Source organism: Apis laboriosa, unplaced genomic scaffold (assembly GCF_014066325.1).
Source record: "Apis laboriosa isolate Shangri-la unplaced genomic scaffold, ASM1406632v1 scaffold23_cov150, whole genome shotgun sequence".
In the NCBI taxonomy this organism is placed as follows: Eukaryota; Metazoa; Arthropoda; class Insecta; order Hymenoptera; family Apidae; genus Apis; species Apis laboriosa.
In genome coordinates, this window is record NW_025222452.1 from 4,571,825 (window position 1) to 4,586,399 (window position 14,575).

At 23.4% G+C, this 14,575-nt stretch overlaps 2 protein-coding genes across 5 annotated transcripts; one reads left to right on the forward strand and one right to left on the reverse strand.

Moving 5' to 3' along the window:
• Window positions 1-1,562: 1,562 nt before the first annotated feature.
• On the forward strand, window positions 1,563-4,004 carry LOC122713293 (2',5'-phosphodiesterase 12). The gene is made up of 6 exons (XM_043933628.1): window positions 1,563-2,558; window positions 2,639-2,781; window positions 2,870-3,156; window positions 3,249-3,401; window positions 3,506-3,626; window positions 3,724-4,004. Exons 1-6 carry the CDS (start codon window positions 1,735-1,737, stop codon window positions 3,984-3,986), a joined length of 1,791 nt encoding a protein of 596 aa, XP_043789563.1. The 5' UTR covers window positions 1,563-1,734; the 3' UTR covers window positions 3,987-4,004.
• A 255-nt stretch (window positions 4,005-4,259) lies between these two features.
• On the reverse strand, window positions 4,260-13,990 carry LOC122713238 (RNA-binding protein 39). Of its 4 annotated transcripts, XM_043933491.1 has the most exons (10): window positions 13,906-13,972; window positions 13,750-13,823; window positions 13,413-13,486; window positions 11,259-11,323; window positions 9,369-9,686; window positions 8,316-8,523; window positions 7,980-8,246; window positions 7,711-7,886; window positions 7,469-7,639; window positions 4,267-5,981 (listed from the first exon to the last, which is right to left on the reverse strand). In XM_043933491.1, the coding sequence occupies exons 3-10, from the start codon at window positions 13,428-13,430 to the stop codon at window positions 5,684-5,686; spliced, it is 1,521 nt and encodes a 506-aa protein (XP_043789426.1). In that variant the 5' UTR covers window positions 13,431-13,486; window positions 13,750-13,823; window positions 13,906-13,972; the 3' UTR covers window positions 4,267-5,683. The 4 variants fall into 4 exon arrangements, with proteins under 4 accessions (XP_043789424.1, XP_043789423.1, XP_043789426.1 ...); XM_043933490.1 differs by lacking the exon at window positions 13,413-13,486 and having other exon boundaries at window positions 13,906-13,990; XM_043933489.1 differs by lacking the exon at window positions 13,413-13,486 and having other exon boundaries at window positions 4,260-5,981; window positions 8,316-8,520; window positions 13,750-13,978.
• Window positions 13,991-14,575: the final 585 nt, after the last annotated feature.

Below are 14,575 nucleotides of genomic sequence, written 5' to 3' on the forward strand. Positions count from 1 at the left end.
ATCTATATATATTTTATTTCATTTTTGCTTCAGTACTGTAAAGTATAACTTTAAAAAGGATATCTTTCTTTATCAGTTAATTGCATGTATATATATATATATATATAATTTAAAAACATCTAATTTCATTTTCATAATTATTTTTTAATATTTATTTTTTAAACATTTATTTGCAAAAAATTTTTTTTATGTATCTGAAGTTAATAGTTTGTAGAAATTATGTTTTTTGGATGGCAAATATAATTTGCTTAACTAGCAGACTAATTTCTACTAATTTTTTAATTTATTCCATAATAATGCTGAATCAATACCTAAAAAATATGAATTCGTTCTATAACTATAATAGATTAACTTAAATATCATCTTTTCTGAAAATATCATTCTATTTCATTTCTATTTAAAACAATAACAAATAACAAGCTTTTTTTGATATCAAAAGATTTTTAGGATATATAGAATAAATAATACATCCTCATGCAAAGTTAGAGACAATAAATAAAATTCAAGGCGTGGCATGGTTGTAATACAATTGATATTACCATTTGTTTGGACAATAATCTGTTACACAGCTTCTTAGCATTTTACATAATTCCATTATTCCACTCCTACACAGGAACAAGAAAAGAGATATAATAAACAACTATGACAAGATGTTACTTTGGTAATATAATTTATCAATTTTACAATATATAATGAAATGACACATAATATATAAATTTTAAATTTCTATTTAAAAATTGAAATATTTGAAATATATTTTAAATAAAATTAGTACATCAATAATTTAGCTACAATAATATCATAATTAATATTATATAATCAATAAATTATTATAAAATGTTATAGCAAATAGAAAAATTTAACTAAATATATAACAAAATATTAAAAAATCTATATAAATTATCATATATTGATTATTTTAACATAGTTATAAATCAAAAACTAATATATATATATATATATATAATGTATAATATATATATATATATATTATTTATTACGGTACTTTAGAAATGCATTGATTTTTTAATTTTTTAATGATTTTTTAATTTTTATTATATCTTTATTTTTTTACCATCATTTACTTTTCTTGTTTATTTATTTGCTTTTGCATATAATCATAGATAAAGTACAATTTATATTTTTATTATTTCTCTTTTAAAATTATAATATTTCCTAATCTTTAATGTAAAAAATATAAATATTATACAGATACATTCTAAATTTTAAGATATATTTTTCTAAAATGACGATCTCACAAAATATAATATTTCCTGATACATGACAAGATAACATATTCAAATAATGTTTGTTTTAATAACATTAAAATATATTTCTGTTAAATTATATTTATATATTTTATATATTTTTATATTTTTCTATGCATAATATTTTTTTTCTTTTGATTTTTTTTCTGAAATTCTTCTAAATTAAAAAATTTTAATTTCTAGTTATATAATGTAATTAATTATCAATAATATTTATTATATAATTTGTATTAATTTGTATTTGTATTAATATATAGTTTGTATTTGTATTTGTATTAGTGTAGTTTCAAAAGATGGCGTTTAATAGTTTCGAACATTATATTTCATTCTCGATATAAAAAGTAGTTTGATTATTGGTTTCACATTTTTCCAATTTATTTACGCATATATGTGTATGTATATTTAAACATTCATAGTTTTTTTAAAAATTGTGCTAAAAAATAGATAAAAATAATGTTTCTACAAAATGATAATCTTAATTCGTAATTTATATGTAAGATACTTAACCTCTTTTTCATTATTTCCAAAAATACAAAATACACTTTTAAAAAATTATTCGCAAGCAATAATACAATTAAAAATGAATGAAGCTATTTTATTTCACGAAGAAGGAAGTAAAAATTTTAAAATGTCATTTCGTTATGTTAATCCTGATTTAAATGTGAATAGACAATTTAATTTTCAAAGGCAAGTGGATGAATCTATAAATTGTTTTATTCAAAGAATACATAAAAATATTTATGGATATATAATAAAAACAATTTATCGAAAACAAAAAAAACACAATGAAAATTTTATAGAAATGAATATAATGAATGAAGATAATGAAATAAAATTTATAAAAAATCATTCTATCCTTAATGGTGATTTAACATGTAAATCAATTTTAGAAAATAATGCAGACATAAAATTAGTGATTTTTGATACAGAATATGTATTGAAACAAAATGTACCTTATATTTCAAAAATAGAATTACCAACAAGCATTTTAGTTGGTTTTCCGATTTATCCCTCTAAATTTGAAGGAATAAATGTGAATAAAGTAAATTCAATTTTTAATTGGTATAAAAAAGAAAACAAAAAATGGATACATGTGGGAGAAGGTTTCTTTTATGTTCCAACTATATCTGATGTAGGATGTCAATTAAAGATATCATGCATACCAAGAAATAATATGGAATATGGACCTCTGATTGAAATTATATCAAATAATGTCGTTCAAATTGGACCTGGTTTATGTCCTTTTGATACTAGACATGCTTTTACTAAAAATAAATTATGTAATAAAAAGTTAGTATTAATTCAATATATATTATTCATTTTATCATTATTAAAAATATATTATATAATTATTAAAACAAAATTTTCAGAAGTTTCAGAGTAACTTCATATAACATATTAGCAAATATATATTCAGAAACTTCTATTTCCAAAGATACATTGTATCCATATTGTCCACATTATGCTTTATCTATGGATTATAGAAAATTACTAATTCTTAAAGAATTAATAGGTATTTATTTTTCTTTCTTTCAACTTAAATATAATAAATATTTCATTGTACAAATTAAATTAATTTTTGATATTTTGAATTTCTATAGGATATAACAGTGACATAATATGTCTTCAAGAAGTAGATGCTACAATTTATAAAAACGATTTACAACTGTCATTAACTGCATTAAATTATAATAGTGTATATAATTTAAAAAATGATTTGAAAGAAGGCCTTGCTATATTTTATAACCAGGAAAAATTTGATAAATTATCTCATAATTATAGTGTTATTTCTCAAGGTATAAATTTAAATGAATTTAATATTGTTTGGTCACAAATTCAGAATGATAGTATAAAACAAACATTCTTAAACAGAAATACAATTATTCAGGTATCCAAATAAGATTATTCTTTTATTATATGATACAATATAATACTTAATATTTCAATATAATTAATTAGAATATACATAATATATTACAGTCAATAGTACTTCGATCTAAAGAAAATGATGAAATCTTAATTGTTGGTAATACACATTTATATTTTCGGTTAAAAGCAGATCATATACGGTTATTACAAGCTTATTATGGTTTATTATATTTACATACATTTTCTAAAAAAATAAAAAAAGAGGTATTTATGGAAAATTTTAATGAATTAAAAATTGTGAAATATTTAATATAAATTTACTATTAAAAATATAATATTATTTTTAATTATACATAAAAAATTTACAGAATCCTGAATGCAATGTCAGTATTTTATATTGCGGTGATTTTAATAGTACACCACAAAATGCAATTTACCAATTAATGACCCAAAATTATGTATCAAGTAATCATAGTGATTGGATATCTGGTTAGTTTTATTATTCTTCTTTTCTATAATAATTTATATAATTTATAAAAATGTATAAAAATGAATAAACATATTTTTTATTTATTTATCATTATAGATCCTCAAGAACATGTGCAAAATATATCTATTAAACATGATTTAAACTTGGCTAGTGCATGTGGTATTCCAGAATATACAAATTATACTGCTACCTTTTCTGGTTGTTTAGATTATATATTTTATCAAACAGATTATTTGGCAGTTGAACAAGTTATACCAATGCCAAGTAAAGAAGAACTTAGTACATATACTGGTCTTCCATCTATAGTATGCCCAAGTGATCATATAGCATTGTGTGTTGATTTAAAATGGTTAAAATAAAAATATATATCATCAAAATTGACATTTACAAATTTATTTAAAAATATGTTTTCACATTTTTATCACTTTTTTCTAAGGGATTTAATCTAACTATATATGATTCAAAATATATTATTTTTAATTATTATTAATTTATTAAATAATAATTTCAATTTTGTATGTAGAATTTTTATAAAACGTACACAATAAAATTATTTTTTTGTTTTTCAAAATATTATTTGTAATCTAAATTATTAAATACATAATTAGCAAATAGTTAAAAAATAATCTTTATATTCTATTCTAAAATAAGAAATGAAAATCTTAATTATACTACAATTTACTTAAAGTAATGTAAATGAATAAATGTTGTCGAAGAAATGTTATTTGCGCATTTACATTTATATTCTAGAAAGTCCTCACATCCATATGATATTATCACATTAATTTTTTAATTTATAATTACGAAAGTATACATTCACATTTTAATATGAAGTTGCAATAGTATATTATCATATATGAAGGAACAGTGATAATTTACAAAATTTTTTACATAATTATTGTAATAATTTTTTTTTTAATTAATAAAGATCTGCAGGAATAAAAGAAATACGATTCGATAGAATCGATTAATGTATATGTTCTCATTGTCTTATATATATTAATTATTCTATTAATTCTTCTTAATAAAGAGTTTTTATAAATATATTTTTTTAAATTTTATATTAAAAATTTGCTCATCAAATTATCCTTAAATAACAAAGATCATACATGTATATTATTATGTATATATATAAAAGACCAATGTATAAATTAGTACCTTAAACTAATTTTATATATTTTTTTTTTAAATTAAACATTATATTTATCATTATTACATTTAATAAAATATATTTATTAATAACATTCATTGTCTGCAGATCTTCTCTTTTTTTAAAAAAAGAATTTTCTATTTACTTCATCATATCTATTATCTTCTAAAGAAAGAATTTCTGCTGTGCACTTTCCAACAATCACGAAGTTGTAAAGAAAAGTTTATTATATACATATATATATATATAATATAATATATATATATTATAATATATATATATATATATTATCATCTTCAACATATATTGAGAATTACTATCTATTAATCGTTTTACTTTGTTTATAATTCATAATAATTTGTTTTCAGTTTAAAAAGTAAAACAATGCTTTTATTTTACTTTAACAAGTTAAGCGTCAAAAATTATTCAATTTATTAATTATTACAGGTAATAACAAAGAATAATTAAATATTTGCTGCATATATACTTAAATAAAGCAATAGTCATTTGATTTTGCTGCACTGAATCTATTGAAATATAAGTCGATACACGAGTAGATATACATAAATACTTTTTTATAATTGAATTATATTAATAAATAACTGTTCAAAAGATAATTTTGTTTCTATATTCTAATTAAAGTGTTTAGAAATATATTAAAAATAAGTTTTCAGTTTGTATTAATTGGTCAAGATACTTAATAATAGAAGATTTTTATAAAACAAAAAAATAATAATTATCTTCATATATGAAAATTTTATGCAGATGCATCGCTGTTATTTTGTAACACCTGTATAATCTGAAACGACACTTAACGATTTTGTTATAGTAACAAAAATTTTTTTTGTAAAAATGTAATACTATATGAATTTACATATTTGTAATTGGCATTTGCACTGTTTAAGATCACATTCCCCTTCGCGGAGCGCTCGGAACCAATAACTGTAAAGCGGTCATCGCATCCGGAAACAACGAATGATAATTTACAACTGGCACGTAAGCGGCTGTAATTACTCGGCCAGCAAACCATCTACCATGTAATGAGTTGACAGCTGCGACTGCTGTTCCTATTGACGGACACTTAACATAAACGTTACCCTGAGGGGAAGCTTGGTCCACATAGACGTGTAACACACCACCGTGTTTATTACATTCTTCGATAACATCATCACGAATTTCTTTTGCCCAATTTGGATTCGTTTCACTGAAATGAAAATTTATTTTGTTAAAGTTTAATATTTTCACAACTATTAAGCATTATTTAATTATTTAATAAAATGTTATGTTATCATTTCTTAACATACATATAACAATATGTATGAAATCTTTTTAAGATAACATAGTTTATTTAGCATATTCATTCCCTCCAGTAGAATGAAAATAATTACTACTGGGTCTACAGATATGCCCCTATCTTTTAATACTTAGAACACTAAGCAGCGTAATTTCTCTTACAATTTTGCAAAATTTACAAATTTCTTTTTATGTTTTAAAATTTTTTATAATTATTAATATAAAAGTATATTTAATAAAATTGCTAAATATTAATTAATATAAATATTAATTTATACTTTTATTAAAAATTTTATACATTCAGAATGATTTAAATTTAAAAATAATTTACTTTTAACAAATCTGTGAATTTAATGACCCCACTTAGAATTCTAAGTTAAATTGTTTATTTCTAGTTAATTCCTAATTAACTTAAGTCTAATTAAACTAATCTTAATTGAATTAATACTAAGTTAAAAAAATATTATGTTATCATTTTTGAATATACATATAATATGATATATATATGACATTTTGTTTTTAGATAACATAGTTTATTTAGCATATTCAATCCCCTCAATGGAAAGAAAAGTAATTACCATTGGGCCTATAAATATGCTCTGACCGTTTAATCCTTAGAATATCAAATTTGCAATTTTCCACAATTAAATATTTTATTTTTTTCTGTAAAATTTATATTAACCCTTTGCACTCTTTCGCACTTCCTGTTTCGAACTAGCAGACTCAGACCCGCGCGTGATGCGTTCGATGGTCTCATAAGATTACCATAAGATAATTACTTATAAGATAAGATTACACCTCATAAGATTATACGTAAAGAGCTTAGGAACCTATTTATAAACCGATATTCTAAAAAAATCAAACATAAATATTGTTGCTGTTCAAATTGCCGCAATAATCTCACTGGTACCGGAGAGTCACCGCTGGAATTATAGCATTAACTCAAATGTTGACTGTCACCGTTGGAGAGCAAAGGATTAAATATTTTAATATTCAAAAATATTTATATTTTACATTTAAAATTGTTCAATATTTATTTTAATATAATAGTAATATTATATTATTTTAATTTATTAATTATAATTATAATTATTTATATAATTAATATTATATATATAATTTATTAATTATAATTTAAGTTATTTTAATATATAGTAATATTTTAAAGATTTTGGATATATTTAAAATGTTAAACTTTATAAAAATTCATGAGACTCTAGAATCTTCACTTGGAAATCTAAGGATTAAAAAAAATGTTATTATTTCTAACATATATAACAATATATGAAATTTTTTTATAATTTATTCCATTTCATGGAAATAAAATTAATTAACATTAGATCTAGAGATATACTAAAATTTCTACTTATCTCTATTTATCTTAAAAAAATAACTTACTTTTGGGGATCGAACATATTCGATAACATAAAACACTGTGTTGCTATAGGAGGAGCAACTTGTGGAGGTGGTTGTGGCGTTGACATAACTGGAGCCATATTCAATGCATTTGCAGCTGCAGGAGGAATTTCAAGTCCTGTTCCCTCTGCTAGCTTAAACATTAGTTGTAACCTAAACATTTTTAAACGTTCATTATATGTAATTTGATTAATTTTTATAAAAAAAAATTAATTTTATTGTACCTTCCAGTAGCACCAAGTTCGATACCACTTCGATCTAATTCGTCTGTATCCAGAAGAGATGGACCTTGTATTAAATCTGTACGTTCTGTAACATTACCAACTTTCATAGGTCTTCCAGCAAGTTCAAAACCATTTAATTGTTCCAAAGCTTTCTTTGCATCATCGGCATTTCTAAACTATAATAAAAATAAATATATTTTAATAAACACATGAATACATTGAATTTAATAATAGTATATATATTAATAATAATATATATATATATGTACAGTCAAGAATCCATAGCCTTTGCTCCGTCCAGTTTCGGGATCCATAATTAATTGAATATTGTCAATTTTTCCAAAAGGCTCGAAAATACCGCGAAGCATATCTTCTGTGATATTAAAATGAAGAGATCCAACATATAATCTCATGGGTCCAGTTTGTCCTTTTGGCATTAGATTTGGCATGGAATTACCCATACGATTTTTTTCGGCTTGAGTGTGTTGTACTACTATAGGAACACCAAGAAGCTTTTGACCTGATAAACCAAGTGCCTATGAAAAAAGAAAATTTAATAATTAATAATAAATTTAATATTAAATATAAATTATATTTCAACTTACCAATGTAACACTTTCAGGATCTTTGAATTCCACATATGCTATACCTTTAAATCTTCTTGTTTTATTACATGTTATAAGTCGGACATCTTGAACTTTCCCAACACTGGAAAAGAATTCTTCCAAATCTCGAGCACGTATGCGCTGACTTAATTGCATACAGAAAACAGTTCGGGCATCTCGTTCCTCTGGTGTTAACTCATCATTTCTGCTAAAATAAATATAAAATATAAAAATTAAAAATATATTAACATTTTTAAAATTTACTTATTATATTATATAAAGATATTTAGAATGATACTCTTGAAATTGTTGTGGATACAGATTAATATTTAGATTATAATGTTCATTGACATCTTTGTCTTATTTTCGAAATTATATGATATAACTATATTTTTTATTATTGACTTCTTAAAGAATTGATATTTATAATATGACTTGTAACTGTAATCAAATGAATAAATTTCCGAATTATTTTTGTTTTGCGAATGTGAATACAAAGTGAATATTGATGTATCTCAATCTTGAATCTGAATCTATATTTGAATTTATTCAAAAAGAAAAATATTGACACTTTTAAGATCTTCAGCCTGTCTTATTCTTGGATCCTTTTGCATCCATTGTGTCAAGAGAAAAGGAACAGAGATCCAATATACAAAAGTGTTGACTCTGTGAATTTTCTTGAGATTTGAAGTTGAAGTTAAAACTTTTAACAGATGTATTACTAGGCTTAGTGATGAATTATTAACAATATTCGTTTCATTAAGCCCAAGATTTATGGCACGGCCTTCGCTATTGAGTCCTGAAACTGATTTATGACTCTAAAACTATATGTATTAATTGGCTAATTAAAATTACCCATTTGAACCTTTAACAAATAAAAATTAAAAAAAATGGATTTTCTCAAAAATAGCGATGTTGTTGATCGTGTCATAAATTTGCCTTGGCGTAACATATATACAATTCTTAATAAAAATTTTTATATTAAAATTTTATACTTTAGAATGAATTATTCTTATATCATTCTATATATTCAATAAAATCGCTTGGACTTACATGCCAAGGGGACTGACACCTTTTCCAAATGGTAATCTTGCTCTAGGAAGTGTAATTGGTGTGAGAGATCGTTTTCTTCTTCTGTCTCGATCTCGATCTCTATCCCGACGATCCCTATCTCTATCACTATTGTCTCTGTCTCTATCGCGGTCTCTCCGATCTCTTGATCTTGATCTACGTCGACGATCACGATCGCGATCACGATCTCTATCCCTATCACGATCTCTTTCTCTGTCTCTATCTCGATCGCGATCGCGACGATCTTTCTCTCGACGATCTCGTGATCGAGAACGGGAACGAGAACGATGCTTGCTCTTCCTATAAAGAAAAAAATAAATAATTTAAATTAAAATATTTTTTAATAAAATTTATATAAGTAATTTATAATTTATAATATATGCGATATATGTGATATGCTTATTTGAATATATAATAAATGAATTTTGATTATTTTAAGTTTACTTTGTATAATGTAATATTTTAAGTCATAGAATTTAACTTACTAATCCGAACCCTTAGTAATAAAGAAATTTATTCAAAATTTTTATCAGTTTATACTTTCTATATAATTTGATAAATAAATAATGAAGAAACAAAAAAGTATATATAGCTAATATTAATAATTATTTATTAAATGATATAATTAAAGGTACGCATTTAATAAAAATAAATTAATCAATATATAAAATAAACAAATAAATTAATCAATATTATAAGAATAATTAACATCATTATATTTAATAATATATTATTAAATAATATTTTTAATAAATATTTCATATTTTAATAACCTTTCTTATTTTGTTTATTATTGTGTTTTTCTTGGTTACATTTTTAATTTTTAACAGAATCTGTATTACAGATATTCTTCCTAAACACTTACCATCTTCAGGTCTAACCTTTGGAATTATGAAAATAACCAGCATTTACACTAATTGTATGGGGTCTATAACAAAGAGAATATAACTTCAAACAACTATATGTACGTACCAAATGACTATAGTTTGAAATATTCATTGACAATTGAATATATATTTCAATCTATAAAGCTAAAGGTTCAGACAAAGTAGTTCATTTATAAAAATTTAAGATTTTAATATATTATAAATCATTCTACATAAGAAAAGTGAATCAGAACTTAATTTTAAAATATTATAAAAAATCATATTTTTGTAATTAAAAACATTTTCTATTTAAAACAATTCTTAACAAAAGTTTAATTTATTTGAAACAAAAACTTAAAAAATCTAATTCATTTTTTTATTAATTTTTTTTATAATTTTTCTTAAAATTTTTTTTTCTTTAAATTTTTCTTATTTTTTAGAGAGTATTATTTAAAATATCTACTATGATAGTATTGTATACAAAAAAATTAACAATGATATATAGAAAAAATAAAATAAAATAAAAATCAAAACTTAATTTTTTTTATGTTTGTTATCATTTTCATTAATTACATTATTTCATAAATTATAATATTTTTTGAATAACTAATCTTGAAATTCATTTGCTTATTATTTCTTAATTAAAATAAAATTTTTTATATTTTAGATATTAAAAAAAAATCAAACTAATATATAAAAATCTAATAAAAATAACAAGAAACATTCAGAATTGACATACATGAGAAATTGGTAATAAATCAAAGGGATAAATTTAAGCATATTAAATTCAGCATATCATTTTATTAAATTATTTTCATAAATGGTGAATATTTGTACTGGTTTATAAAGAAAAAAAGAAGATAAAATTAATTTTAGAATCAACTAAAAATATTTTTTTATATAGAAATTACTATATGTTTTTAAATCATGTAATGATCTATTGGACACAATGTTGATAATAAACACAAATCATTTGTATTAATTATAATACTTAAAATATATTTACCCAGATGATTTACGGCTAGACCCATTTTCCTTGGATGATTTGTCTTTGGTTGAGGAGTCCTGCTCCTACGAACAGCAAACAGTTGAATGCCATGCCAGCCAGCCGATGTGGCAGGGACGCGCGATCAAGGGGACAAAAAGCAAATCATAGAACGTTAGTAAATTTTATAAAGATAAACTGTGTACATATTGTACAATTTAAATTTTAACAGTAGTTTCAAAATAAAATATATCAATAATGAATTGTTCTGTCTTCTGTTAATTTAAAAAAATTTTTTAATTTTGTAACCATGTAGATAACTCTCCATTGAACACTGTTATCGAAGATCTATTTGCTGCTGGACGATGGTGCACTCTCGTGCTCTTTCTCTTTTTCCAGGTTGATTATATTGGTCTGAGGGGGCTGAGATGAGGACACAGAGAAGAGAGAAGAGAGAAGAGAGAAGAGAGAAGAGAAAAAGAGAGATAGAGATAGAGATAGAGATAGAGATAGAGAGAGAGAGAGAGAGAGAGAGAGAGAGAGAGAGAGAGAGAGAGAGAAACAGACAGAGAGAGAGACAGAGACGGGGCGAGCATAGTGTTGCGACGCCTCGCATACACCTGGCTCAAACTTACCAATCGTTTTATCGGGTTTTAGGAAAGCATTGCAATCTTGGGTTGAGCATGCCTTGGTCTTTAAACTACCAATGGCCAACCACACATCCTTTTTCTTCTGTAAAAGAGAGCCCTCATCAAAGACAGTACGTTTTTAATGTAACACGAGATGTGAACCCTAATTGCTAACCTATAGCCCCTGAATGTATAATTGATTTGAATTATCTCATAATAGGAATAAAACGATCAACGATCATTTGCAGCTTCCAGTAGATATATCACAAGATGATTTAGCTGTATAGAGAAAATGTTTCACATAATTAAAAGCGAACATACACATGGTATATGGCATTAATACAATGAAATGATGATAATGGTGTTACATGTATATGTTACTGATGTTCTTTCAATCTATCATTAATAAAACCGATCCCCTAAATTTATCAATCTCCCATAATTTTAACCATAATTTTAAAACATTTTCTCATTTGATTTTCTCATATAATTTATTCCTGCTTGCCAATTTACCATGCATTTTGTTTATGAAATATTAATAATGTACTTTCAAATTTGAAATAAAATACATTATGTTGACGAAAAATGATAAGCATTACAAAAAATAACATTCTATATATTACCATTCTTAATTTATAATCATATAGTTAATAAAAATAAAAGTTCATTTTGTGAATAAAAAAATAGATTTTAATAATTTTAATATTATATATAATATATTGAATATATTATTTCTTAATATATATTTTACATGCTAAAAAATATATTTAAGTATTTAATTTTAATTTGCCAAATAAATTACATCTGATTATATATTCCTATTTGTAAAAAATGTGGAACTTTTAATAAAAATTATATTTCATTTCTTATATTATGTATATATATTGCAATTTAAAATACTACAAATACTTATATTAATTAAAATATAATTCTTCATTACCTATTGTCTTTTCAATTATTCATAATTAATTATATTAATATATAATTCTATACAAAAGGAGAATCAACATATAATTATAAGAAAGATATATTAATAAATTTCCTATGAATTGAAAGAAAACAAAGCTAATGTGGGAGTGCTAGAGATTTTGAAATCCAACAAATACCTTTATTGTTCCACCTAACAATGCAAAAAAATATAGTAGAAATCAATAGGAATTATGCCCTTCTATCGCAAAAGATATTATAGACAATGATTCTATTGATTCTACATACAAAAGGTATTCGATACTTATACAAACCAGTTAATTCATTTTTCCACATATAATAAAAATTAATAGAATAGCATGGCACATGGCAGAACAGCACCTAATAGATCCATCTTTCATATTTATTTTCTTCTTTTCTTTTTATATAAATTAATAAAGAATATTCGTTTTACATATTTTTTGTCTCTTTATAATTGTGATATGGTGGCAATAGTAATTCTATCTACGTCGTAAATAATAAACGTTACGATTTTGAAAAAGAAATTAAAAAAAATCAGAAATAAATAAAGAAAAAAGAATTAAGTAAAAATGATGTTAGTGATGGCTTTTCTTAATACCTCGTATTTCAAGTGCATTCTAGGAACTCGCTGCCGAACATCCTACGAGCGCGAGGGTACATGTTACGTACCATCTATAAGTACAGAAAACGGAGGTATTGATCAATAGTCGGTATGAGACAAGGACGTACTTTGTTCTACATGTATATACGGAAAGGAAAGGACGATTCATTTTTCTCGATCGCAATACAAAAGAACATATCTAAAACGGTACGCACCGTATTGGATTCTTGTGCGTCGAGATTAGGTAAACTTTATAGGATAAAAAAAAAATCAGGATCTCGAAGGAACAAACCGAGACACACAGAAAAAGAGAAAAAAAAAAATTAAGCCTTACCCCCTTCTTATATGGCGCCTCCAGCATTGCCTCGACATCCAAATCCTCCGCCATTGCGCGAGTCGGAGAGCTTTCTGAAATACCACGCATTAGCACTCGATAATCCAAAATACGATGGACGAAATGAAAACTCTATGAAGATATTATATAACGTACAGACTAACGAACGCTCGTATACAATTTAAATGTTTTACAATTACTAAAAACGCAAGATCGATAACAAACGTGACTGAACAAGAACGCAATTATATGCGATGATGACGAAAAGAAAATGGAAGACCGGATATGAATACTCGAATCAAATATCATCCTTACTTAATAGATATTTTATTTTCTATCCGGTTTTCAAATTCTTATCTATAATTTTCAAAAATATTCCAAGATTTTTTTATTAATATTTTATTAATTTTTATTAATAATTTATGTAAATTAATATTATTAATTGTTTAATAATTATTAACTGTTGTTGTTGAAATATTTTCAAATAATACTATTTCTTAAGAAAAGCATTATGAATATTACTATAAATAAATAAAATTTAACATCTTTTATATTGTAAATGGATATTATTTCTAATATAATTTATAAAAATTTTCATAAAATATTTATTTTAATTAATTGTGATATAATATGTATATAAATATATATATATAAAATACATAAAATTTATTAAGTTCATTTATAATATCTAAAATTTTTTTTTTAATAATTAATAATAATTTGATATTTTTTGTTCTAACGAGTAAAAGATTTTATAAAATTAAATTTCATACAATTAAATTTTGAGCGAACTCTGTCGGAGAAATATAGAAATATATTCTTTACT

Bases quoted from the DNA above. Each gene is read 5' to 3' on its own strand.
- LOC122713293 (XM_043933628.1), top strand. From the start codon at position 1,735: ATGATAATCTTAATTCGTAATTTATATGTAAGATACTTAACCTCTTTT. The intron at 2,559-2,638 runs GTTAGTATTAAT...CAAAATTTTCAG, and splicing joins AATAAATTATGTAATAAAAA to AAGTTTCAGAGTAACTTCAT. The intron at 3,627-3,723 runs GTTAGTTTTATT...TTATCATTATAG, and splicing joins TCATAGTGATTGGATATCTG to ATCCTCAAGAACATGTGCAA.
- LOC122713238 (XM_043933488.1), bottom strand. From the start codon at position 13,839: ATGCGTGGTATTTCAGAAAGCTCTCCGACTCGCGCAATGGCGGAGGAT. The intron at 8,524-9,368 runs GTAAGTCCAAGC...TATTTATTTTAG, and splicing joins GGTGTCAGTCCCCTTGGCAT to CAGAAATGATGAGTTAACAC. The intron at 7,640-7,710 runs GTACAATAAAAT...AAAAATGTTTAG, and splicing joins GAACTTGGTGCTACTGGAAG to GTTACAACTAATGTTTAAGC.